Raw genomic sequence first — 27,834 nt, forward strand, 5'->3', positions numbered from 1 at the left:
TTCCACAGGCAGCGAGGCTCCCTGTCCTTTGTCATGTACTACTCCTTCGTCCACTTTTGGACTTTCACATGTCTTGTGGTTTCAGCAAAGATAGTGTTTCTGTTTCCCATCATTGTCATGTTGTGGTGTAAGTTAAAGGGGAGAGAAGGCATCCTAAAACCAGAAGTCCCATACTTCATCCTTGTCTAGCACCCTTGTCTCCCTTTCTAGTACTTAGTAGGTTCTTGTTAGTTCAGTAAGTGAGACTAGAGACTCTTTAGGAAGCTATTATATAAGTACCAAGTCAGTGGCAGTGGCAGCATAAGAGTATGTGGGACAGTAGGGGTATGCTCAGCCGAACATGAATATGAGGGTCAGAGAGCAGGGGGAGCCTTGGGAGGGTTTTTTCTTTTTCTTTTCTTTTCTTTTTTTTTTTTTTTTTTTTTTTTTTAGCTCTGGTGACTTGTAATAATTGATGCTCGTCTATTGTTTTTAGAGTAACTATTGTAAAGTTTGCCTGTGACATTAAGGTGGGCCGTCGGCCTGCATACCTATATGAACACTTTTAATAGCACTATATTTATTCTTGAAACTTGATAGACTATGACAGTGCTTCATTGATAAGACACATGCTAAGATGCTCACATGTGTAGATGAGGCATTAATAGACTTGTAATTAAAATGGCCTCAGAGCTAGGTGGCAAATGGAGTGATGTAAAATGTCTCATTTGAAGTAAGAAACTCTGAAGTGGAATGATAGAAACACGATATCTAAGATGAAAGACCCATATTTTATCAGATTGTCATTAATATGAAAAAAATTAAACTTTAAATGTCTTATCAATTTTTTAAGCACCTGCATTTGTGATAAGAGGGAAACTGTCAGTGCAACAACTTTGAAATGTTTCATTTGGTGTGATTTCAGCGAGGAGGACATGTATCGTGCTGCGGATGAAATAGAAAAGGAGAAAGAGTTACTTATACATGAAAGAGGGTTATCAGGTATGTTTGGGATTGTTTTATTTATTGTTTTAATTGTTCTGTTTATAGTAGAAAATGCTGTTAAATCCGTATATCCATGTTCATAAAATATTAAGATGTACTTCCCAGGAGATATGCATATGGTCTTAGCTGCGTGCAATTATTCATTTCGCTAAAGTCTGGTGAGTATTGTTTCCTGAGGTTTTAACATTTTATTGAAAGTATTCTTTTCATGCCATTTTTCCCCCGGTCAGGATTTATTGAATCTCTTGACACCACCCTCTCTTAGTTCTTGATTTCCTTACATTCTTGGAGGGGGAGTTTGGATTTGCAATGCAGTTTTCATTTCACATGGGAAGACTAATGGAGAACTGTGTCTTTGCATCAGATGGCCATGTGGATTCACTGACTTGTAAGAAAGAATGATCATGGGATTGGTAGCACTAATTCTCTCGTTTCATGATTTTGTGTCCATGTTTCTGCTCAGTCATGCCTGCTCTTCTCACCCCAACCAGGGCCCTTTGACCCATCATTGCTGCTAGAGCGAGGCATTACATCCTGGCCTCCTCCACCGTGGGCACAGCCAGAAGGGCTGTATGTGAAGTACCTCCTTACTTGTGCAGGAGCCGAGGGGGAATACTCCAATTGGGGATTTGTCATAGATGAGGCACAAGTGGCATTTTCTCTCTTATTCCCAGTGTAATGTGTGTGTTTTAGTGGTTTGTTTTGAGAACTAGCTTCTGTTTATTTTATGGTTAACAAAAGTATTACCATATGTGTAATTAGGAAGAAATGATACAAAGTGGGGTTTGGTTGACGGTTTTCGAGTCTTCCTCAACAAGGAATTGGTGGAACTCCTCACTCGTGGCCATAGGAGATGTTCTTTGTAGGGACCTAGTCAGATGTATTCTTGGGCCACACTGTTCTGGTCCTCCATGAAATTGCTGAGGACGCTTGCTTTCTACTGCTGTAGTTGCACAGAATTCACTTGTGATGCAAAGTTCTTATTTGTCATATGAGAGGCCCAGTGCATGAAATTCCTCAGCCCGGCCTGCACCCTCTCGCAGTTCAGGAGCCCTCGAGGGATGTCCATCTGACAGCGTAGGCCCACTCCCCGTGAGCCCGGCTTCTGGCTGAGTGGCGCTCCCCCATGGGAGTGCACTGACCACCAGGGGGCAGCTCCTGCGTTGAGCGTCTGCCCCCTGGTGGTCAGTGCATGTCATAGCGACTGGTTGTTCCACCGTTCGGTGAATTTGCATATTAGCCTTTTATTCTATAGGATTCTTGAGGAGGAAGTCATTCTTTGGCTATTGTGCATTCCTGCTACATTTGGAGAGACCTCACTTTCTCCTTCACTCTCAAGGCTCTTTTTTGCCTACCAGTACAGCCCTAATGCAGGCAGTTTAGCTTTTCAGTGGGCCTTGCCACTTCCAGCGTTAGTCTGAGATTAAAATGGACCCCTTTATATTCTTTCTTTCATCTCAGCCTTCTGGGTTTATTCATTGCTCTCCTGAAATAACAACCTTTGGAAGGGCCTCTGTAAGGGTCTGTTGGTGGGAAGCTCTGTATGTTTGAAAATTTTATTTCACTTTTTTTCTTGAGTAACTCCAGATGAATAGTTGTTGCCTATAATCTTTTTGAAGATTTTATTGCGTTGTTTTCTGGTCTGTTGTTAGTTAAAACACTGTGGTCAGGCTAATCCTTGGTAGATAATCTGCCTTATTCTTCTCTTTGTCTTAGGTGTTTCTCCTTGATAAGTCTGAAGTGTGAATTTTTTTTTTTAATGTGTTGCTTGATATTTTTTTCTGTTTGCATTCCTGGGTGCCTAATTTCCATCAATTAGGGAGAATTCTCAGCTATTATCTTTAGGAATATTGCCTTTTCCAGTTCTCTGTATTCCTTCCGGAACTCTTAATTAGATATTTGCTAGCCCATTCAGTCATCCGAGGCTCCCAATTACACATGCTTTCATATATGTTTTTAATCTTGTAGCCTCTGTTGCACTCTAGATGGTTTATTCAGATCTATTTTCTTTTTTGGAAAAGTTCTGTTTCTTGCTCCCCACGCCCATTTGCCTGGTTGTTTTTGATAGTTTATTGTTCTTTGCTCATGTTTTTAATTTCTTTTTTTTTTTTTTTTAAAGCATTTTAAACATACTCTTCTGGGTCTGATAATTTCATTTTTTAAAAATCCTGATAGATATAATTATGCCACTTGCTATTTTGCTTATTTCTTCTTTCTTTAAAGTTTGAATTATAAGCTCAGCTCTTGTGTATCTGTGTAGAGTTCATGCACCTTGGCTTGAGTGTGAGAAAATTTGGCCTTGTTTCTGCCAGGCACCCAGGGTGTCACCTCCCTTGGGCCACTTTATATGAATTTCTAGACTTGTCTTTCCAGGGTCTCGTGGCTAATCTGAGTTTACACCCTGTCCCTGTATGAGAGCCGGCCTGTGGTTATGAATCCTCAAGTCAGAGCTCAGGTCAACAAGGTTTTCTTACGTTCTCTCTTTGTTTGTGAAAAGGTTTCTTGCACCTTCTCCAGGGATCAGCATACTATGGCTTCCTAGCCAAACTTGATGTGCCACCTGGTTTTGTAGATAAAATGTCATTAGAACTTCTCAGTTACATATTGTCAATGGTGGCTCTCATGCATGGTAAAGTGGAGTATTTGTGACAGAACTTTATCGCCCCCAAAGCCCATGTTATTTACTGTCTGGTTCATTATAGAAAAAGTGTGTGATTCCTGCCCTTTCCCCCCCAAATTTGCCGGGTCTTTTTTGATAGCTTGTTGTTGAGTCTCAGCTTTCTGGAGGGGTTCATCTGTAACTTCCCATCTCCCAAGGGCCTGACCTTTGACTTTGTCACCACATGGTTGTTAAGAACCAGACCTTCTGTTTGTTTCATCTCCTAGTTACCTTCTGTTTTTCAGCCCTCTCCCCCTTTTCCCATTAGAAATGTTCTTCCTCATAGTCAGAGTCTATGTGGTTTGCAGTGAAAGAAAGGAGCTGTTGTACACTCTGAGCTGCTTGGGGTCAGGCACTGCCTGTCCTGCGCCTCCAGCCCCTGGCCTAGAGGTTGGCATTCATGGCTGTAGAGCCTGCCTCTCAAAAAACAGCAGCAGGATGGGAATTAAAGTACCATGTTGATCTAGCAGCTGTGCAGGTACCCCATGTCCTCACCCTCCCTGCCTCATGTGCACATCTGACTCAGCACAGGATTGTGGCCTGGGCCTGGCTTCTTGGCCAGGTGAGGCGCCCTGCTTCTTCTCGTCAGGCCTGAGGGGTAGGTCTGCCTGCTGTGCCCTGCCCAGGAGGCAGGTGTCATTTTGGCATGTGCAGGAATGAGGACTGCAAGCGAGGAGAGGAGGAAGGCTGGACTTTCTTTCCTGGAGGCCTCTCCTGAGCAGGAAGCGTGCTCTGCCTGGTGGGAGAACACGGCCCAGTAAATGTCCTTGACTCTAGACATTAGCAGTTCCTCGTGGTTTGTGGGGAGGTGAGTGGAAAGGCAGATACAAGGCAACTCTTTCCTCTACTACATAGATACTCAAAAAATGTTTCTTGAATTTCAAGTGGTAGGTCTTTATTTGAAGATTGGCTGTGCAGCATTGGTATTTGTGGTCTCTGTATAATGATTAGGGGCCTGTTTCACCTTTAAGCCAATCCTGACTTATGCCACAGCTACATGTATCTATGTTCTCTCTCTATGTGCTGTTCCCCTTTTCATACAAGGCTTATTTTCTTTATAAGTGGATTCACCATGAGATTTTTAAAAACAGACAGTTCTTAATATTTTATATTGAAAAAATTGATTTACCTGAACTGCAGGAAGGGCTTAGACTCAGTGGTTCTCAACCTTCTGGCCCTTTAAATACAGTTCCTCATGTTGTGACCCAACCATCAAATTATTTTAGTTGCTATTTCATAACTGTAATGTTGCTACTGTTATGAATCGTAATGTAAATATCTGATATGCAGGATGGTCTTAGGCGACCCCAGTGAAAGGGTCATTTGACCACCAAAGGGGTCGCGACCCACAGGTTGAGAACTGCTGGCTTAGAGGCTCCTTTTTTGTGCTCCTTAGTCATCTCAGCATCCATCACAGCCTTACTTGTGAATGCCTGTTGTCTTGTCTTCTTCAGTAGTCTTTAAACCCATTCAGGACAAAATCTGGGTCGTAAACCTTCATATTCCTAGCTCAATGCTTGATGTGTATTAGACACTCAGTAAATATTTGTTGAATTGAGCTGAATATAGTATTTTTATTTTATGTCAACTTCCTCTGGAGTGGATACATTGTAAGGTTCTTCTGTGTTTATATCCTAATTTCTTTGCTAACATTTACTTCTTCAATAATTTAAAAAGGAAGTCAAGATATGCCTGAGAATGTACTTCCCTTTTTCCTAAAACATACACATAGATATACGCATGTGAGTGTGTATGTGTAGACCACAAAATCAAACCCCAAACAATAAGGAAAACTAAAGGCCTTTTTCTTACTATATCATTTGATCATAAGTTGTATTTTTAATTTTGTTTTATTAGAGTAAAATGAGGTCTGTGGTTCAACTAACATTGAGAGCCCTTTTAGTTTCTGACTTATTATCAATTATTTTAGTCTTTGGGGATCATGGCAGGATATAAATTAATAAAAACGAATACATGTTTTATTACTGAAGTGTTATCTCTTTGTATAATGGATGAGAAAAACTTATTACAAGTAATTAGATATATTTTCTCATAGCTCAGACTGTTCCATGTTTAATTGATTGGGACAGTATTTGCAGACTCCTGTGTCTGAGCAGCTGCAGGTTCTGGGGACATAGCCAGGAAATAAAATAAGCCCCTGCCCTCAAGGAGCTGTGTTTTACTGTATTTGTGTGTGGGTGTGGAGTGGAGCGGGGTGGGGGGTGGGGGGAGATACAGAAAAAGAAATATGTTGGGTGTTAATCATTGCCAAGAAGAAAAACAACAGTGTAAGAAGACTATAAGTGAAGGTGTGCGACATTATGATATAGGGGTCTCAGAGGTGAGCAGAGGCCTGCATGGAATGTGGAAGCAGGTGCCTGGGGAAGAGCCAGTGTGTTGGAGGAATACAGGGGCGGCTGCAGGTGGAGCAGGAGTTGTCAGTGAGGGGAGTGGTGAGAGCCGAGTCCAGAAAGGCAGTTAGGCCAGGACAGGGGCCCTTGTAGGTAGTAAGGACATCAATTCCACTCCAACTGAGATGGAGGCCCCAGGAGCTCTCAGGACCCAGGAGTGATGGATATCGTTAAAGTGCATCATTCTGGCTGCCATTTGGAGAATGGCTAGTGGGGTGTGTGATAAAGAAGACCTATTGGGAGACCTCTGTCATTATCTAGGAGCGAGGGGATAGTGGTCTGGATCAGGTGGTAGGCAATGGTGAGATCCCAGATTTTTTGGAATGAAATGAGAGGAAGTAGTCCCTGCATAAAGTAGTACATTGTTCTGATTATGCTTTTTTTTTTCTTCATTATTTCCCCCTCTCTGCTTCTGTTTGACTCTTTAACAGAACCTAAATTAAGTGTAGCTCCTGAAATGGATATCATGGACTACTGCAAAAAGGAATGGAGAGGAAATACGCAAAAAGCTACATGCATGAAAAAGGTATGACACCTACATGCACTTATTTCAAGTCTTTCAAATAGTCTGTCATAGTAATTATTTAGTGTGTTCTTTTATATTGTTAGACATTAATTATGACAACTGCTATTAACACTATGTAAATACTAGTGTTCTGATTTTAGAGATAAGGAACAGACGCCAAAGATAAGGGACTTTTTTCCGAGTCCCAGTATTAAAATAGAAGCATCAGTTTTTTAGTAACATGATTTCCTTGAAAAACACAGAAATGACTCTGCTGTTTGGAGTTGGGCCAGCCATTGCTTGTCCTCTTGGAGTCATTTGGGAATGCCCTTCTGGCCTGGTGAGGTAAAAGATGTCCTGTCCCCTACTGTCCCCACCGGGGTTTGGTTTCATGCCCTCCAGTCTTAGGGGCTGGGCCCTCCTGCACTCCTTATGCACAGGGATCTGGAACTCCTACCCTCATTTAGGGCGTCCCAGGAGTTGTCCCCTCCCAACACCATTGCACAGATTGGTGACCCTAAGGTAGTCTCCAAGGCTGTGGGACATCAGAGAGTCCCATGCATGGTCCTGTTGTGACTGGGCTGGCTCGTTGCTCAGGTCAGATCCCCTGACTCACTCCTACTGCACAGCCAGCTGAACAGACACCATTACTTTCCCTTGAACGTGTCCTGAATCCAACATTCCTTACTAGTGTGAACCATGCAAAATTGCTACCATTTGACCATTGTGAGCTGCAAAAATGAGTTTCAGTCTAACTCTTCAACCACTTCTTATAACATCTGGGTCATATCTCTTGCTCATTTTCTCTTGGATTTATTTACATTATGAATTTGAGTGCACTTGTATACTAGAGATATTGATCTATTATTATACTTGGTAGACATTTTCCTAGTATATTTTTTATTTGTAACTATTTAGGATTTAAAATGTTTAAATATTTGAATACATTTGGTCTTTTTCTCAGAGCTTGTTTTTGTAGACAGTATTGCACATCTTTCAGCAGGTACCTCAGCTGCCCAGGCCTGTCCGGAAATGAGCTGATCTTAACTCAGAGTGTAGCTGTCACTTTTCAAGCTCTGAGAGCATATGTCAGCTCTGCCCCCTGCAGGTGTGGACTGTAGGCTCAGTCTCTTGTGAGAGAACTCAATCAGGAAATACCAGGGACTTTCAGTTCCTGCCAGCGGTGAAGAACATCTAGATTTGTGAGGCCATCTGCTGAATGTGCATATCAGCCACTCATAGATTTTCTAACAACCTTCACCTAGTATCAGACTAGATAACCAGTAGACCAGTATCTAAACTACACAGGCATAGCTCATTTTATTGTGCTTTGCTTTGTTGCCTTTTTTTTACAAATTGAAGGTTTGTTGCAACCCTGTGTTGAGCAGGTGTATTGATGCCATTTTTCCAGCAGGCTCAGGTGATTGTTAGCATTATTTTAGCAATAAAGTGGGGTGTTTTTTTTATTTTTTCAGTTTCAGTTTACATTCAGTGTTATTTTGTATTGGTGTCAGGTGTACAGCATAGTTGTTTCACAACCACATGCTTTACAAGTGTTCCCCTGATATATCTAGTGTCCAGCTGGCACATACATAGTTATTACAAAATTATTGACTATATTCCCTATGCTGTACTTTATATCCCTATGACTATTGTATAACTACCAATTGTGTTTTTTTAATTAAGGTATATACATTGCTTTTTTAGGCATAATATTGCACACTTAATAGACTACAGTGGAGTGTAAACATAACTTGTATATGCATTGGGAAACCAAAAAACTCAGGTGACTTGCTTTATTGAGATATTCACTTTATTGTGGTGGTCTGGAACTGAACCGTAATATCTCCTAGGTATGCCCATATTTTTTCATCTTCCCCAGAAATACCTTCATTGACTTGCAATTATATAATCTCATTCTCTTTAAAGGATTTTTCTAACAACTGGCACCTGAAAGTCCATAATTGAAGATGACCCCTAAGTTATCCAAATATTCCATATTTTGGAACTCATGCTGAAATCATTTCTCTGTCATTTTATTTCAAGAAAAAGATTTGACCCTGTGGTTGGGCTATTCAGGGACCAAAATTTAATCAAAGGCACCTTAGTTAGAAAAATGTCTTCACATCAGGACTCGTGACAGTAATTAGAGCACCTCAGGCCTGAGAGCAGCTTGAGTCTCGGTTCTTTCTTTAGTCCTTGTTTGTCTGTTTTGGGTATTCTTTTGGAGATGTGTATAAATCCAAATTTAATTTTAAAAGTTTGACTCACCTCTGAAATAGCACAAGTAATGTACACAATTGGAGAGGTGCAGTTGCTGTTGAACAAGCCATTGTGAATATTCAAGGTAATTGAGGGCCCACCATAGGGAAGAGATGGACATTAGTGGATGTGAGTCTGGTTGATGGACCCTTATCTGTCACAGTGATTGGACCACTACATAAAAATGGGACTCTCAACATTTTGTTTTAAAGAAGAACTTTCATACCCACTAAGAACACTGTCCTGTGACTTGGACCTTGAAAACAGCTCGTGATGAGGGTGCAGCACTTGGACACAGGATGGCTGTCTGTGTGGTGAGAGCGAGACTCCTTTCTTTGAGTGAGTGCAGGGTAGGAAGTGGTCTCCAGAGACTGTCAAGGAAGAGCAGGCCAAGTGAAAGGACGGACAGATTGGAAGTGAGCGAGTTGGGGTAGCACTGAGGTTGATACAATGCCTGAGAAGTGCCCAGCCAGGGAGATCAGATCATCAAAGGCCTGTGGACTGGTCACTAGGATTTTTTGGTGCCCTTTTTCGAGTATGCTTCAAAATGTTCCATTTGAATGCTGTTTTTGAGAGCATGTCACTGAACATTTTCATTTCCTCCTTTCACTTCCAGATTGTGGGATTGGGCCAAAACCCACTCGAGGGGTCCTGAATTGTGAGAGGGTATAGGCTGGGCCAAGAGGCCCCCCCCCCCCCCCACACACACACCGTGCATGAATTTCATGCACTGTGCCCCTAGTCCAGTGGTTCTCAACCTTCCTAATGCCGTGACCCTTTAATACAGTTCCTCATGTTGTGGTGACCCCCAACCATAAAATTATTTTCGTTCCTATTTCATAATTGTAATTTTGCTACTGTTATGAATCGTAATGTAAATATCTGATATGCAGGATGTATTTTCATTGTTACAAATTGAACATAAAGCATAGTGATTAATCACAAAAACAATATGTAATTATATATGTGTTTTCCGATGGTCTTAGGCGACCCCTATGAAAGGGTCGTTCGACCTCCAAACGGGTCGCGACCCACAGGTTGAGAACCGCTGCTCTAGTCAATACATAATTACAATTATCCATACATTCGGTTATCAATACAACAATTGCTTAGGAAGGGACATATATAACTCCAGCTTTGGGAGTGGTTAGTGTTTTAATAATACTTGGTGTATTATTTATATGTTATAGTGTATTGCATCTGTTACCATGCTAATATTTTGTACAGTACTAACATTTGTTAATATCTTTTGATTAATAAGGAATTAGAGTGTTTTACATGAAGGACTCAACCAGTCTTGTTTACAGTCTTTCAGGGGCACATTTTTCCATAGGAATAAAACTCTCCCTGAAGTTAGTAACAACCATTTTGAGTTCTTTGATGCTTTCACCCAGGGCTACGAAGAGGTATCTCAGAAATTCACCTCCATAAGGCGAGTCCGCGGAGATAACTACTGTGCGCTGAGGGCCACACTGTTCCAGGCCATGAGCCAGCCAGCGGGGCTGCCCTCCTGGCTGCAGGACCCGGAGCTCACGCTGGTACGCTGCTGCTGCAGGTTTGCGTCCGTAATGTTTCCAATCATTTCTGTGAGAAAGACTTCCCTTTTCTGCCCGTGCTCTGTGCTAGCCCTGTATGCAAGATGACGTCAGCATGTGGGTTCATTGGGTTTTGTGTGGTTGGGATGATTTTGCATAGTAAAAGCGAACAAAAATAGTATTTCCCAGAAGAGAAAAATGATAAAGTTTATTTGAACAGTTGAGCTGAATTAGTGAGCAGGCGCTAAGAGTTTGTAAAGGAGCAGTTTGGCTTCTGTGCTGGTGCTGAATTAAATGGAGTGTGTATTGGTCTTTCTGAGAACCTGCTGGGGTTTTAGGGTGCACATTCCTGTAATTTCAGCTCCAGTTCAAGAAACTAGCACCCTCTGTGCAGTGTTAGGAGGATTGGCTTCGTAGGTGGTTGAGCAGCAGCACTAGAAGCGGGTGATTGATGTTACCCTGGGAGGGGCTTCCTGGGGAGGTGAAGGTCGGGCTGTGTACCCATGCTAGGCCTTTGCCAGTGGTTTAAACCTGAGATGTGGTAGTGACACCCAGGAAATCATGTCTCATCGTGTCGTGTGTCCACACACATCAGATGAGGTCCCATCATAGGTTGGGAAATAGAATACCCCAAAAGAGTTCGGTGGGTGGGAATGATTGAGCAAAGCTGACAATAGGGCATAATTAGAAGAAAATTGGAAGTCTTGTTGCTTCTATTTTTTTAAAAAGCAAAAACAAAACCCAAAGTGCTAGCTGTGGGACATCCACTTTGCTGGCAACTTACGAGGGGGAAAAGGACATGAGGATCTTAATTGATTGCAAGCCCCACAGAAGCCCGAGCGACGTGATGGCCGGCGGTGGTAGGGGAGCCCTGCTTTAAGGGTGCGCTTCCAACAGCGACAGCCCGTCTTGGACTGCGCTGGTCAGCTCCCATCTCAAGGAGCAAGTGCAGCTCTGTGCCGTTCCTCAGAGCAGATGGGAGTGTGACCACGACGATTCATCTCGTTTTGGGAACAGTGAAGGAGCTGGGGTACTTGAAGTTGAAGGGGCCTAGAAGAAAGAGGATTTTTAGCTGCCAGCTGAGCTAATTAGAGGTCTGTTAGGCGAATGAACGATCACATGCCCTCAGTGGGCAAAACCAGGACCAGTGGGTGGTGGATACTACCTGTCCATCCTGTGATTATCCGCTTTATAAACCGATATATATCAGCACACCTGTGTAAACTGTGAAAGCTATTTTTTTTCTCAGCAAAGATATGTTATCTTAAGCAGGTTACTCAGTACTAGCTTATTGATTGTTTTTAAAATACAGAAACAAAAGCAGTTGATCCACAAGGCTATTTTGTCCTTTGCAAATCATGACATTTATAGGTAGTGAAAAATTTCAGAATTGCTGATTATTTGGCAAAAGCATGCCTGTGGCTGGCTATAAGACACTTAGGGAAGCAAATGTGAGTGATTTCACTTTTTTTTTGCTTTAACTTCAGTGTTTGATTGTCATAATTTAATAGATTGTGACATAAAATCCTCCTTGTTTTAGGCTGAGCCTTTTGAGCCTTTTTCTTTAGGGGCTGTTTAAATGTATGGATTTAATTGACATAATGAATTTGAATTTTTATATTTCCCAAGAAACTCTGGTACAGTAGTGTGCTGTATAATTAAACATATAGAATATGCCCCGTGAAAGTAAAGCATAGTGTCCCTTTTACTTTATCGACAGGATGCCTATAGGTAGTAAAAGCAGGCAAGGTGGATTGTGCTTGCTTTCTGATCACCATTAGAATATGTTGTGTGAATGAGCAATGGGGCTTTAAGATGGTTTTCCTGATTGCATTTGAGTCATGTGGAAATAGTTTTTAAATTCTCAAGTGCTCTTCCCAATTTCTTCCCTTTTCTGTGAACATCAACCAACAAATACAGTTTCTCTCTTGGAGCATAATCTGATTAGTTGGTCACAGTGGTATTATTGGCATTATTTTTGTCATGTAACCTTTATTGAATGCCAAGAGGCCCGTGCCACAGAAGAAGCGCCTCATGCCTGCCTGTGACTTTAGTATTTAAGTTTATTAAACTTTCGTTCTGTTAATGCCATCTAAAGAAATGACTATTCTTTTCTTGTTCTCCTCTAACTAGAAGACTTGTTCTCCTTCTGGCTTCCCAACCCCCAGCAACTTTCCTTGGTTTGAGCACTTTTTTTACAGGGTCCGTTTTGCTGATTGCTTGAGCAGGTGACAGATGCACCACATGCTTCATATTTGAGGTGCCAGAGCAGGAAGGGGTATCAGACTTGGTTGTTGCACTTGACCAAACTATTTTCTAAGCACCTCCCAGTTGCCCCTCGTGCTCTCTGAGGATGCCATTGCACTCCTGTTCTCACCGACAAGGGCCAGGTTGAGTGAGGGAGTGGGTGGCGCAGCGTGACCAGAAGATGTTGGGGTGGAACTAAGTGCATAGACGGAGGGGTGGTGAGGCCTTCTGCGGCTGGCAGTGCACTCTAGGGGGCTGGCAGTGCACTCTAGGGTGTTGGGGTACCTGGATCACCTTGCTTCAGAAATGGGGTCTCTCCATCTCTAGGCACTACTTGTGTAACTCTGTAATAAGTAAACATCTTAATATTTATTTGTTAACACAGATGCTTAAGACAAGCAGATCAAGTGAAACTTAAATAATTCTCTGGCTACAAAACAAAATCTTACAGAGGTTTTGGTATGAAAGTGAGTGTGACCATTTCCTCCCCATCTTCCTGATAGAGCAGAATAACTTGTATTGTGTCACATTAAGTAACACTCTGCTTGTTGTTAGAACTTGGTATAAATTATTTGTGTTAAAATTGGGTCGGCTTGGTATATTAATTACTTGGACCACGCCCACAATAAGTCTCTGACAATGGATCTCTCTCAGTTTACCCTGATCCTTGGTCTTTCTGAAATACCAAGGGCCTCTTTTGGCCACTACCCTGTGTCCAGTGACAGTCCTATGGGCTGGCCAGTTCATGGCACAACACCTCTAGTTATTGTGTGTCCATTGGCCTTTTAAAAGTCCTGGCCACTTGTGGGGACACAGAAAGGCTGCCCCGGCAGGCAGGTTAGAGGGAATCTGGTGTCAGCGTTATGAGGGTCTCCTGCATTGCACTGGCTTAAGTAACCCACTTCTTCAGCTTTTGGGGTCAGACAGGTCCTGGGACACCTAAGTTTTTGTGTGAACCCAGAACCAGCCTCAGCCCACGGCTGTGCTGTGCTAAACATCCCTTGACCTTAGTGTACATTCCATCAAGACTGTGTGAGCCCAGGGAAGCCGTCTTTTGTTACCAAGGAACACGTGCCCTTTCGCTAGTTGTATTGAAAGTGTTCCCTGTTGCATTTTGCCCTCTTCCCTCTCTCCTAGAACAGGACATGGAAGGGATGCGGGAGAGCTGGGCTGAGAGCCCCTCCCCTTAGTCTGATCTCAGTGAAGAGCGCCTGGACTTGCCTTTCTGCCTGTGCTCAGCTCCTCTGGCCTCTGTCCTTCCCCACCTGAAAGGTTGAGCTTTGTCCTCACTGCCCCTTGGACAGTTCAGCTGTCCCTCGCCTCCTGTCCTTGCCTGGGCTCCCTATGTGTTGTTTCTGCATCTGTCGGATCCCAGTTTTGGTATTTGACTGCAGTCAGATTACCTAACAACCTTGGAGGTGCTTGGTGTGGCTGTTCTTAAACTTGGAACAGGGCCTGGGTCCCTGAGAGGTGGTGTCCTTCAGGGTAGTCCTTTGCTTTCCAAGTTTTCTAAGCTTTAGAATGTCTCTGAGTGGGTGGGACCTGTGGCAGTGTTTGCTTAGAGTGGGTTAGACGCTACGGTATATCAAAACTTATTTTATGAGTTAGTTTTAGGGATGACACATTTTTATTTGCTACCCCTTTAATCATGGTGTTAGTTTCAAGAATTATAGACTTGTTAGAGAAAACAGGGTGTTTTTATAATTTAGTCACAAATTGAATTATACTTAAGCTGATTACCATTTTATTCTTAAATATTTCCCAGCATTATTTCTTTTTTTAAAAAATACATTTTATTGATTTTTTACAGAGAGGAAGGGAGAGAGACAGAGAGTTAGAAACATCGATGAGAGAGAAACATCGATCAGCTGCCTCCTGCACATCTCCTACTGGGGATGTGCCCGCAACCCAGGTACATGCCCTTGACCGGAATCGAACCTGGGACCTTTCAGTCCACAGGCCGATGCTCTATCCAATGAGCCAAACCGGTTTCGGCCAGCATTATTTCTTAAGTCTTGTTTCTTGCTCAAATTTATAACAGAAGTCCAGTCTCTTAAGGTGCAGGAGAAAAGAATGGCTATTTATGTGTTCTATGTATTATGAGCCCTGAAAGCACTTAAAATTATATTCACTTTTTTCTTCTGAATAAATAATTCCAACCCAATTATTTTTTTTCTTTGTATTTTCTTTTTCACACCTTATTTTTTGGACTTGCTCCACTGTCTCCCAGAACTATGCACCCTGTGTTGGAGGATTGCTCTAGCAACACTGAGCAATACATGGAAGGACCGAGGAGGCGGACTTTTATTTGGTTTCTGTCCACATAGTTAGGTCTTTGGGGTCTCCCGGGTAATTCAGTTGAGTGTTGTGCCTGCTTTTTAGATACCTGCACAGTGTCCTGTGATGCTCAGATGGGCTTATGGGCTTTACTCGGTTCCCAGCTCACATCTGTGTAGCCAAGATTTTCTGCTCACTTGCACTTCTCTGTGCCCAGTTGTGATTTCAGCTTGTTGCCACTTGAGGGCATTTTAGGTTCTGGATGAAACAGAACCTAATTGAAGGTTTGCAGCAGAGCTGCCCACATGCTGCCAAAATGCAGGACCGTGGGGACATGAAGTTGGGTGGGTGGTCATTTGTCATTATGATAAGCCCCTTCCCCCTTATGAGTAAGTGTGGATGAGCATCACTGTGGGAACTGCAAGAGGAATTTATATCCCAGTGGTGGTTTAGTTTTTTGTAGCGATGAAACCACCTTTGTTTTACATGATTGGTATAGACCAGGGGTGGGCAAACTTTTTGACTCGAGGGCCACAATGGGTTCTTAAACTGGACCAGAGGGCCGGAACAAAAGCATGGATGGAGTGTTCGTGTGAACTAATATAAATTCAAAGTAAACATCATTACATAAAAGGGTACGGTCTTTTTTTTTTTAGTTTTATTCATTTCAAATGGGCCGGATTTGGCCCGCGGGCCATAGTTTGCCCACGGCTGGTATAGACTGAGAAGGTAAAACTGGAATTACCATTATGAAAGGGTAGGCAGGGTCTTAGATTACGGAAGAACTGAACATATGGTCTCATTTAAAACTATTTATGCCCTAGCCGGTTTGGTTCAGTGGATAGAGCATCGGACTTTGGACTAAAAGGTCCCGAGTTCAATTCCTGTCAAGGGCACATGCCCGGGTTGTGGGCTCGATCCCCAGTAGGGGGCATGCAGGAGGCAGCCAATCAATGATTCATTCTCATCATTGATGTTTCTATCTCTCTCTCCCTCTCCCTTCTCTGAAATCAATAAAAATATATATTTTAAAAAACCTATTTGTAACTGTTAAATAAGCTCAGGGTCCACATAGGATGTTGTAGGAAATAATTATTCTTTAATGATCTTTTGACATGGAGGTGAACTTTTTTTTTCCTCTCTAAATTTTATAGCAGTGACACGACATGCCTGTGCCCAACCTAATAATATGGATTTTTCTCCTGGCACACCGGAGACTGTTGGGAGAGTGAGTTCCCATGCTGTCATCCATCAAGTTGTGTCCCATCTTGCCTTTCAGACTCCAGATTCCACTGATGATTGGGGGGAAATAACAAAAGAGAAGCAGGCAAAGTATGAGTTCAGCTGTCACTTCTTTAATGAGCTAGGCCTGTGGTCCGCAAACCGCAGCTCACAAGCCACATGCAGCTCTTTGGCCCCTTCAGTGTGGCCACGAAGTTTCAATCACACTGTACATGCTCGCCCGCACGTGGTATTTTGTGAAAGAGCTGCACTCAAGGGGCCGCAGTTTGCCGACCACTGAGCTAGGCCATCACAGCTCCCTTAACCCCTACCTCTTATTCTCAGTGCTGTTTTTTATCTTACTATACTAAGCAGTGGAATTAGATACAATATCGCTTCATTGAATATTAAAACTTTGAGTATATGTGTTAATATCAAAATTAGGTTTTGTTTTTCCAGTCAGGAAGGGAGCAGGTGTTTTACTTTATCCTGGACCATCTCACAAGTCCTGGAGCCCCTTCCAGAGTCAGGCAGTATGGAGTGCTAGGGAGGCTGCCAAAGGCCCAGCAGCTGCTGGAGGCTTTAGTGAAGAGGCTCCTTCACGTGCACTCACAAAGTGCTGTGCAGGCTTCCTGGCTGGGGTGGTTGTGCAGGCTATATTGAGCTCCTGTATCTCAACCCAAACCTTCATTTCACTCTAGCAGTCCTCCTTAGGGCAGTACTTTCTGAGTTCCTGACTTCCAGGTTTAGGTGATCCAGCCTAAACCCACATGACAGGTTTGCAGGGATTAATTCTGGAAACGAAGGTAGGAACTCTAGTGATAAGGAAATGGGAGAAAGAGAAGGACAAAGGGCTTTGTGGTTTCTTACAGCTTGGTTCATGTGATGGACTTTTTGGAGGGTTAATGTTCTTTGTCTCTCTGTTTCTTCATACTCCAGTTACCAGAAAAACTCATAAGCAAATACAGCTGGATCAAGCAGTGGAAACTTGGATTGAAATTTGAGGGGAAGAGCGAGGACCTGGTTGATAAAATTAAGGAGTCCCTCACTTTACTAAGAAAGAAGGTTTGGAACATGTAATTTTCTTTTTCTGTGAAGTGCAAAAGCTCCTGCTCCTAATTGCCCCAGCAGACCATTTTTTTCTCTTGAATTTATTGGGGTGACATTGGTTAATAAAATTATATAGGATTCAGGTATACAATTCTATAATACATCATCTATATATTGTATTATGTGTTCACCACTCAAGTCAAGTCTCCTTCCATCACCATTTATCCCCCTCAGCAGACCACTTCTTAGTTCTCACTTAGTGGATTACCAAATGTTCTTGGCTGGTTTTTAGGCAAAATAATTTTGGATGAACACAAACCCTTCCTGTGAGGTCTTTGGTAAAATTGAGAAATATCAACATCAAGTATTTTTGGAGGAGGTGATATGTTTAATGAATTGTTTATCTTAAAAGGAAACCATAACAAATATAGTCTTTGTGCTAAGTCATACTGACAAGTTTCAGTGATACATTTAGTCCATATTTTTCTTTTTTTAATGTTTTTATTGAATTGAGAGAGAGGAAGGGAAAGGAAGAAAAAGACAGAGAAACATCAATATGAGAGAAACATGGTTTGGCTGCCTTCTACATGCACCCAACCAGGGATCAAGTCCACAACCTGGGCATGTGCCCTGACTGGGAACCGAACTGGTGACCTTTCAGTGGTGCACAGGATGACGCTCAACCAGCTGAGCCACACTGGCTAGGGACAGTCCAAATTTCTTATCGTAATATCAGTGATACGAATTCATGTCCTATTAGACTTTTAGCTTCATGAAAGATGTCATTTCTTTATACCCAGTGCCTAGACCTGAGCCTGACACATAATAGGCATTCGGTAAATATCTTGTTGATGGATGGACTGAGGATCTGACTTCCTGGAACCTAGTTTGGGTTTGCAATCATAGAAGTATTTACTGCAAAACACACTGCACAGGAACACCAGTGATGAAATGGGAGGACAAGAAAGACAGAGGGATTCTGTTGTTCTTGCCTGTTAAGCAGAGCACAGGATTTGTGGGGGTTGGAGACCTGTGCTGCCCAGTCCCCGGGTCAGTGGAGGGTTGAGGGCAGGACTCTGGCCCTGTGGGAGTGAGAAGGCTCTTCAGTTCAGTCACTTGTGATTTCATTTTTATCTCTTTTAAGTTCTTGTGAAACTGCAATTTTTGCTTCTTTTAGGTGTGTCTAGAGCAGTGATGGCGAACCTTTTGAGCTCGGCGTGTCAGCATTTTGAAAAACCCTAACTCTGGTGCCGTGTCACATATAGAAATTTTTTATATTTGCAACCATAGTAAAACAAAGACTTATATTTTTGATATTTATTTTATATATTTAAATGCCATTTAACAAAGAAAAATCAACCAAAAAATGAGTTCACGTGTCACCTCTGACACGCGTGTCATAGGTTCGCCATCACTGGTCTAGAGTGACTGGATCCTCGTTTTGGGGAATGTTTAAGTGATTCCAATTTACAGTAATGTGAAAATTATTAATAATCTGAGCTACATTCCCAGCACTTTCTATGGGCCAGGCCGTACACTAAAAGTTGTATTTAATTCTTGCAACTACCAAGGTGGTGTTGCTATGGTTACCCCATATTTACAGCTGAGAAAACTAAGGCCCCGCAATTGGTTAATGCCCTGTAAAAGCCATCAGCTGCTTGGGTGAGGCCTTCATTCCATCCGGACTCTAGAGCTATGCTCTTGACTGGCAACTTGTCTACTTCTGGAAAATGAGGTGTTCCAGCTTTCAGCCCACTTGTTAGAGAGTCCTGTGGTGCAGTCATTACCATTAAAATTTACTCTTGGATTTAAAATTTTACTGGGTTTTCAGGGGGTGGTAGTTTCTGGTGATTCCTAAGGACTAGTTTCATATTGGCATCTTTTATTCTAATTTACTTTAACTTAAAAGTACATGTATTTATGGGGTTTTCTTGTTCACATTAAGAATGTGTCTATTTTAGCTGAATACCTGACACTGCTCTATTCTTAATCAGGAGTCAATTAGAATTTCCTGAATGAATTTATTCATTTGAAACTCACGTATACTTCCAAGAGGTTAGAAGGTTAAATTTAGTAAACTAATTATTTAGGAGATCCCCTAATCATCCTTGCCCATCTTCATTTTTGAAGGTTTCTGGATAACTGTAAGCCCCCTTATAGAGAGGAGTAATTTTAGCTCTTCTTCACAGCTTCACACCCAGGACTCACACATACACGTTAGGTCTTCCATAAATATTTGGTTGATTGAGTCTCATTGCCTGAAGTTAGGGTTCCAAATTGCCATTCCACAGTCCCAGTGCTTCTCCTTAGTGCGTTGTACTTTTGTTTCAAATTAATGGGGCAGAAACTGAATAAGGATTTTGTGTGGCCTAAAGAGTAGTACCATTGTTTGAGCTGGAAACTTGAATGTTGTGACCCATGGTTGCCTACTTTTGAAAATGATTTTGTGCTCAAAGTATGGAAGTATACCAGGGACTTTTAGAGCAAAAATGTAATTATTATGTAACTTTTTTATTGCAGTGGGCAGGCTTGGCTGAACTGAGAACTGCTGAAGCAAGGCAGAAAGCTTGTGATGAACTGTTCACAAATGAAGAGGAAGAATATAGCCTTTATGAAGCTGTAAAATTTTTAATGTTACACAGAGCCATTGAACTATATGATGATAAAGAGAAGGGAGAGGATGTACCATTTTTCTCTGTGCTTCTGTTTGCTCGGGACACATCCAGTGACCCTGGACAGCTACTGAGGAACCATCTAAATCAGGTGGGACACACTGGTGGCCTCGAACAGGTGAGTTATACCCTTGTGTATTATCCCAAAACACCAGCATTAACCATCAAACATTATCTCGTAGTGCTTGGGTGTCAGGAATTCAGGAGCAACTCAGTGGGTGACTTGGGCTTGAGGTCTCAGGTTGCAATCATCTGAGGACTTGACTTGGGTTGGAGGATCCATGTCTAACATGGCTCACTCACCTGGCTGTTGGCGGGAGGCCTCAGTTTCTCACTGGTAGGGGGTAGTTTCTTGCCATGTGGGGCTTTATACAGATAGGGCTGTGTGAGTGTCCTCACAACATGGCAACTGGCTTCTCTCAGAAAGTAATTCAAGGAGAGAGTGGAAAGAAGCCACAATGCCTTTTATGGTCTAATCCAGCCGTGGGCAAACTACGGCCCGCGGGCCGGATCCGGCCCTTTTGAAATGAATAAAACTAAAAAAAAAAAAAAAAGACCGTACCCTTTTATGTAATGATGTTTACTTTGAATTTATATTAGTTCACACAAACACTCTATCCATGCTTTTGTTCCGGCCCTCCGGTCCAGTTTAAGAACCCATTGTGGCCCTCGAGTCAAAAAGTTTGCCCACCCCTGGTCTAATCTTAGAAGTCACACCCCATCACACTTACCCATATTATATTTGTTAGCAGGTCACCAAGTTCATCCCACTCTTACAGAATTGTGAATCTATTTTAGGACCAACATGGTTATCTCAGCCTGGGCTTGCTTCTGCAGGTGGTAATGGGATCAGTATCTTTGGATCTGGTAGTCTAAAAAAAAAGAGTCATGTGAAGGGTGTTTAATCTTGGCAGCTGTAGCTGTATTAGCTATGATCCTTTAAAAATAGAAATGGGGTCACCTTAGCCAGTAGAGCGCAGCCTGCTCTTGATCTTTTACACATACACTAGTTTGGAATTTTACACAGAGACCCAATACAGTACTGTCCCAGGACGCAACGGTTGGCTTACTTTGCACTCTCTGTCTTTGGTGAGTTCATTACGCTGCCTTAAAAAGCTTATGTCTTTTTTTCGTGGGATAGCCAGCCACTAAAGTTGCATTAAGGCTAGCCTTCCAAAGAGCTTCCTTTCTTCTTCCATGGCTGGCTCTTTGGCTTGCTTTTCCTGGTCTGTCTGAAAGAGCAAAGATGATGGTCATGCTGGGTCAGGCAGGATTGAAGATAATTATTTAAAATAACCTGTACTTGTAGCGTAAGTTACCTAATGTCTCCTGAACAGTAGCAAGTACATTGCAGTGAAAAGCCTGGTAGAGGGTGTTTTGCATGTTAGTCCTTTTGGATCTCCACAAGGTCTGCTGTCATGGAGAGTCCAGTGTTTAAAAAACAGCTTTATTGAAATAATTTACTGACCGTAAAGTTTGCCCTTTTAAAGTATTCAGCTCAATCGTTTTTTAGTATGTTTGCAGCCATCACAGTCTAATTTTAAACCATTTTATCACCTCTAAAAGAAACCTGAGACCCATTCTTACTCCCCCCAGTCCTAGGCAGCCAGTAATCTACTTTCTGTCACCTTAGATTTGCCTACTATGGAGAGAGTTCATATAAATGGAATCATAAATCATACAATATGTGGTCTTCTGTGACTGGTTTCTTTCACAGCTTAGTGTTTTTAAGGTTCATGCATATTGTATCATGTGTCAATTCTTCATTCCTTTTTATTGACAAATACTATTCCATGGTATGGATATATCGCATTTTATTCATCTACTCATCAGTTGATGGATATTTGGGTCATTCCTTTTTTAACTATTTTGAAAAATCCTGCTCTGAACATTCATGTGCAAGTTTTTTTTTGTGTGGACATATTTTTTCAGTTCTCTTGGGTATGTACCTGGGAGTGGAATTGCTGGGTCATATGGCAGTTCTTTATTTAGTGTTGAGGAACAGCTGTATCATTGGTCATTCCCACATCTATACCTCACATAACATACAAGTAACCATTTTAAAGTGTACAGCTCAGTGGCCTTTAGTACATTTACGTGTTGTGTGACCACTACCTGTATCAAATCATTTCATGCCTGAAAAGAAAAACATACCCGGTAAGCAGTCATTCCCCCGCATCTTTTGTCTTTTTGATTGGAGCCATTCCAGAGGGTGTGACGCGGTATCTCACCATGGTTTTGATTCCATTCCCTTGATGACTTTTCATGTGCATATTGGCCATTTGTGTATCTTCTTTGGAGAACTATCCGTTCGGGCCCTTTGCTCAGTTTTTAAACTGGTCCTTTGTTTTTTTATTGAGTTGTAAGAGTTGTGATAAATTCTGGTTACAAGTCCCTCAGCAGACACGATCCATTCTTGGTCATTTGCCTGTTTACAACGACCATATGAAAGAGGACTGGGGCTGGTCCATGGGGAGGAAGAGGATTTTGGCTTAGCTGGCTTGGCCTGGGACACCTGGGATGGAGCGGGAGGTAAGCGGCATCTTTCAGGGTGGCTGCCCTTCCCTTACCTGTTTGCTCTCCTCTGCAGATTGAAATGTTCCTTCTGGCCTATGCTGTGCGCCACACCATCCAGGTGTACCGGCTCTCCAAGTACAGCACTGAGGAGTTCATCACGGTGTACCCCACAGACCCACCCAGGGACTGGCCGGTGGTGACCCTGATTGCCGAGGACGATCGGCATTACAACATCCCCGTCAGAGTGTGTGAGGAGACGAGTTTGTGAGAGACGTACACCCGGCAGCCTGGCAGCAGGGCCAAGGCGTGCGGGCCACTCCTCAGCCCGGGCCCCGGCTTGCTGGTCTCTTAGAATGAATTACGTGGACTCTTGGACCCTGTGAGCCAAGCTGGCCTGGGATGTTCTGAAGACTAGCTTCTGATAATGAGTTAACCAAGTTTTCTTCTCATTTATGATGCAATATGTTTTAGTGGGGCCTTCCAACACATCTGTTGGAAGCTGCACACTCCATCTTTGTTATAAAACAAATACTTTAGTGTCAGAAGAATGCTCTTTATATCTCAAACCAAACTTTCTCTATTAGTAAACTGGCTTTCAAATTTTTTTTTTAATAGTAATTTTTTTGTTTTTGTGGTAATGGGTCTCTGTGGTGCCCTTCCTATGCAGTCTGCTTACGTGGTATAATTCTGGGATGGAGTCTGCTAATGGCAGTGTCGACATCCTCTGATAGTCTTGGCAAGCAGGGGTTTGGATTTATATACTAATTAAAGCTACCTTAAACAGATTATTTAATAGATGATTGAGAATTGGTTTTTTAAAGGCTGGAGAAGGAGCAGGAGGGAGATGATGGCACCTGTAAATCCTTGCTCTTCGACGACATGACCAGTGTTGAGGCCGCAGCCACACCAGGTCTGGTGCTGGGTGCAAGTGGTGTGCTCTAGTGTCGGGCTGTTTATTACTCTGTGGCCCATAGGTTCACTATTATAGTCAGAACAGAGTTCAGATCTATCTGCGTTTTTAGAGGAGGAAACCAAGGCCAAATGACCACAGGCCCTCAGATATCTGAGTTTAGGGGTGGGATAAGCTGGATCCAGGTCTTCCTGTGCCCTTTTCCTACTATTTTTTAGGATGTTTCTATTGCCAAATTCATCTGCTGGCAGGGGATGAGTAACAGCAGAGTAGCTAAGGTTTTTCATGAGTTAGTTTAAGCAGAAGTGCATACTAAAACAGTGCAGAAGTATGGCTATGCTGCATTGTCCCTGATTTGGTTTGGAAAGCCTGAGGGAGGCAGGGTTCTGGGCCCTGAGCAATTGCCTGCATGGTGACTGGGTGGTGGTTATGGGGCAGCCTAGCTGCCTGTGGCCTGCATTAGGACCTGAATTGTCCACGTGAGGTGTGGACAGTGCTCACAGTTACCAGACACGTCACTCTTTAGGGTTGTACCAGCAGCACCTGAATTGGCTCAGCATTAGTAGAGGTGGTGTTTCCCTGAAGCACTGAGCTTTATTTTAGAATAACTTAAATTTTTATTTGGTGCAGTTTAATAGTTTATAAGCTCTCTAATCTGTTTTTTCAGAGGGGCGAACCTTTTTTGAAAATCTAAGTTTTGCTTTCACTTCAAATTCTTAGTTGAGAAAACTCAGAGGCCACACAAAACTATTCAGACTGTTACGTTAGTATTTTCCCCATGACCTCATCAGTAATGGTCACCACATTTTGGTAGATGCTAATTCTCTGAATCAAATTCTGCTCTAAATGTGTGTGGATTGGGGAGGCTTGTGTTTTTCACTGTGAAATGCAATGGTGCCTGGATAGGAGGTGCCTAGAAGCCAAGTTCAAGTAATAATAATGACTTCTTGTTGGCTTTGATGCTTCATTTTAGTATTTGTAACATAACAGGAAACACATTACATTTCATTCTTTAATATTTTTAAAAGCATAACTTCAAATGTGTAGGCTGAACAAGGCAGCAGGGGTCTGTGTTCCTCTGACCATTTGTTCATACCCACCATTGAATTTAATGATACTCATGATCATCTGTCTTTGAATTTTGAAAATAATCTAATCTCAGTAAACTTGAACTGAACTTCTGGGCAACTTAATTGTTTACATTTTATACTTTTTTCTTGTTTCTATGTATGATATTGTTAAAATTGTGGTCTTTACTCCTACACTGATAAAAATTCAAAAAGGTAAGTTTAACTGGTTTTCTGTCCTAAGGCCTTATTGGATGGACTCTGCTCTCAGACATTGTCCAGGCTTAACGGGATCACAGCATAAGAGGAGCAAAGCTGTCCATGAAACAGTGCTTCAGGAAATATAGATGATTGGCCAACTTTAAAAAGAACATTTGTTTGTTGCAACATGCAACTTCAGTTATTCAGAGTCCTAATTCAATTTCTCATTCCTGGTCTTGGGCTGGTCAGTGACATGAGCAGAATAGAAATTAAATTGAGACCAAAATGGATTCAAGAGGACAATTATTTAGAAGGACCTCTAAAATGATAAAGTATCTAGAAGGAAAGTTAGTGGGAACTGCTCTGTGCTTACTTTTAATCCCAGAGTTTATTGCGAGAGTTCAGAGATTCTGGACCCTATGATTTTGGCAGAAAGATAATCTCCACCTTAAGCAGGCATGACTTACACCTTTGAGCTCCTTTAAGGTACATTTAAATAAAAAAGAATTTCTGTGTAGCAAGTTCCATGGCATTAGCTTTGCTCCTTCAGAATTTTTTCTGGCTCCCCTCCTCACCTGCATATACAGCTGTTCATCTCACCCATACACGTGGAACGGTGATGTCGGCAATGGAGAACATGAGGCCAGTGTGTGGTTTTTCACTTGTGATCTAGACGTAGGTGGAATTTGATCTGAAATGCTTGCAGTTCCTCTTCCTTCAAATATGGCATATCTGAAAATGTTTTAAATGCACAGAACAAGACTGACCCTGTTTTCTTTATATAGCAATTTCCACTTTTATCATACTATTATATATTCAGTTAATGCCTGATGAAATTTTTCTTTAAGAATAACAGACATTGCCTTTGTGTTCTTTCATTAGTCTTACCAGGTAAAATCTCAGGCCATGTGCACTCACACCTCTGATGGGAGAAACGGCCTTTGCGGGTTATGTGCTTGTTTTCTTTTTAGTATTTTTGTTTTAAGAGGCTGTGCTAGTCCTGCTCTCACCCTCACCCCCACATGCCGTTTTCCTCGTAGTTTTGTTTTTGCAGATCTTCCTTGACTGAAGTGCTTATGAAAATGACATCATTGCATTTAATGATGTAGCGCCTTTACCATCGGCATAGATGAAGGACTCCAGTAGTCTTCCTGGCTGTTCTCCTTTCTGATGTTAAAATAAAGTTAGATTACCTTCTTTTCTCCCTTTCTTAAGCAACACTTTGCAGGCACTCCCCCTTGAAAGCCAGAAAGTTATTTTCAAAAGTGCTAGTACATACCTCCAGGGCTTCTCACTTGTAGGCATACATAAATAAATGCCTTTTTAAAGATATGTGACTGCTGTGAAGTGAACCTAAAATGTGTGTGAAAGGCCTGGAGTGTCCCCAAATAGCTCAGCAGAAGCAGAGTCCAATGTCAAGTCATTTAAAAATGGCCCAAGTAATTGTACAAAGTGAACCAAAGGAGGACTGATTTTAGATGAGAAATGCCACGTAGAAACGAAAACAACAGATGCCTGGCACACCTCCTGGGCTTAAGTTATAAAAGAATACAAATCTGAAAGAGGGGAAGGATTTATTTGGGTGGATTCTGCAAATTCCTTTTTCTAAAGTTTATTAAGTCCCCACATAACAGAAGAGTGACATTTAATGCCTTTGGGCAACCTCATTGGTGATCTCTTCTGAGGGGTGAAGAGACCAGGGCGCCAGTGCTGAGTTGTACAGAGAATAAAGATGGGCACCTCTTTTTAACATTTGTGTAATTCTATCTATAACCTGGAACCATGGAAAGCACAAAACTAAACTAATTTGACTGCCTGCCCAGCACCCTAGTGGCAGTAGCATTGGGAGCAAGGTGGGCTCGCCATGCCCAGGAGGGTGTGTGTGTTGTACGTGTATGCAAGCACGTACATGTATGTAAATGTATGTGTGCTGAAGTCCCATAGTGACTGTCTTATGTCCGGAGGCCTACAGGAGGGGCCCCAGCAGAAGTGGGTAGGGTGGAGGGGAGCTGTCCCATTTATATATTTTTTTCATGGTAAATTGAAATTTATGACTGGGAATGGTGGAATGGGTTAATGTGTATAATTAAACTATACAGAGTGGCCATTGAATCTGAAAATACATTAATTGTATTGGAATGTTATATCAACAAACTATTTATTGTATATGTCTCTGTTCCCAGGCCTTATGGCCACCTGTATATTTAAATATTTCAAATGCTTATTAATAGCCAGAGCTATTAATGGAGAACACTGACTGGAGTTTTATCTCAGTCTTGTTGATTTCTTGGGTCAGCAATGAAATTCCCAAAACATGGGTAACAGCAAGGAACCGGTCAGGTCTGGATTTGAAATATCAAGTCAGCAGTCGTTTCCCTGTGCTTGAACTTAATAAAGTAATTTTGTATTTAATTTTAACAGTTGTATTATATTGAAAAATGCCTTCGCATAAATGGTGCTAGAGTATGGTACCCCTCTCTTTCAGGTTCACTCTAATTACTTCTGAGTATTTAGATATTGGAACAAAGAGCCAAAATGAATGTATTTAATGAGTTATCTGCTCTTTTCCATTGCTTTTATAGAAATGTCTTGGTATTGTCACCTGCCCTGGTATTTCTCCTGCTGCAGGCGGGGCTGGGAAGGGAGAGAGAGCAGCAGGAACACGAGGTGTGAACCTGGCCCTGCTCATCTTGGCTTGTTTAGCCAAGTCTCTGTTTACACTGTAAAATGTCAACATGTGTCAAAAAATTCTCCTGCTCTGAAAAACATGCCGCAGGCTCTGGTCAGGTTGGGGCCTCGCCTCCCACCTGCCTCTGCAGCGGGACACCTGGCTCAGGGCATAGGAGTTTCCTTTGTGACTTGTTGAGTCTCATCTTCACAATCAAAAAATAAACAGAAAATAAAAAACTCAGAAGCCTGGCTGTGTTGCTGTGGTTCAGTGCCTGCCTTTGAGGATTTCGGGAGATTGGGGTCCAATGCTTTAACTTTCCAGTACCCCCAAGACAGGCCTGTGGTGCCCAGTGACTTTAACAGTGTGAACCCATAGGATGTGCTTACCCCAGATTAGGTGCCTGGTTCTGGACTTGGGTTTGTTTTCAGTCGCAGTCCCATCATCCACTATTAGGGTGAGCTGGGGCCACACAGCCTTGGGTGGGGGTGAAGTGAGGTGCAACACTTGAGAGACTTCAAGGAAGGCCCCCAGGCCTGCAAGGGAGAGCTACAGCCATAATCCAGACCCAGCTTTCCTGGGTGTTTGACAAGGAGAGGCCTGCTGTCTGTGCAACCTTCAGAGGTGTTCAAAACTATTGAGACCGAT

General features: G+C 42.4%; 1 protein-coding gene across 7 annotated transcripts in view; it reads left to right on the forward strand.

The window, feature by feature from the left end:
* OTULIN (OTU deubiquitinase with linear linkage specificity) overlaps window positions 1-27,429 on the forward strand; it is a 36,878-nt gene extending 9,449 nt beyond the window's left edge. For 3 of the 7 annotated variants that reach the window (XM_036308538.1, XM_036308542.1, XM_036308544.1), the window contains 6 exons: window positions 905-981; window positions 6,486-6,580; window positions 10,129-10,359; window positions 17,041-17,166; window positions 19,672-19,941; window positions 22,414-27,429. In XM_036308538.1, the coding sequence (XP_036164431.1) occupies window positions 905-981; window positions 6,486-6,580; window positions 10,129-10,359; window positions 17,041-17,166; window positions 19,672-19,941; window positions 22,414-22,608 (994 nt within the window). In that variant the 3' untranslated portion in view covers window positions 22,609-27,429. Of the gene's footprint in view, window positions 1-832; window positions 982-6,485; window positions 6,581-10,128; window positions 10,360-17,040; window positions 17,167-19,671; window positions 19,942-22,413 lie in introns of all 7 variants that reach the window. The other 4 variants (XM_036308541.1, XM_036308545.1, XM_036308540.1 and 1 more) reach the window with 3 other exon arrangements.
* The last annotated feature ends 405 nt before the right edge of the window (window positions 27,430-27,834 follow it).

This window comes from Myotis myotis, unplaced genomic scaffold (assembly GCF_014108235.1).
Source record: "Myotis myotis isolate mMyoMyo1 unplaced genomic scaffold, mMyoMyo1.p scaffold_m19_p_5, whole genome shotgun sequence".
NCBI lineage: Eukaryota > Metazoa > Chordata > Mammalia > Chiroptera > Vespertilionidae > Myotis > Myotis myotis.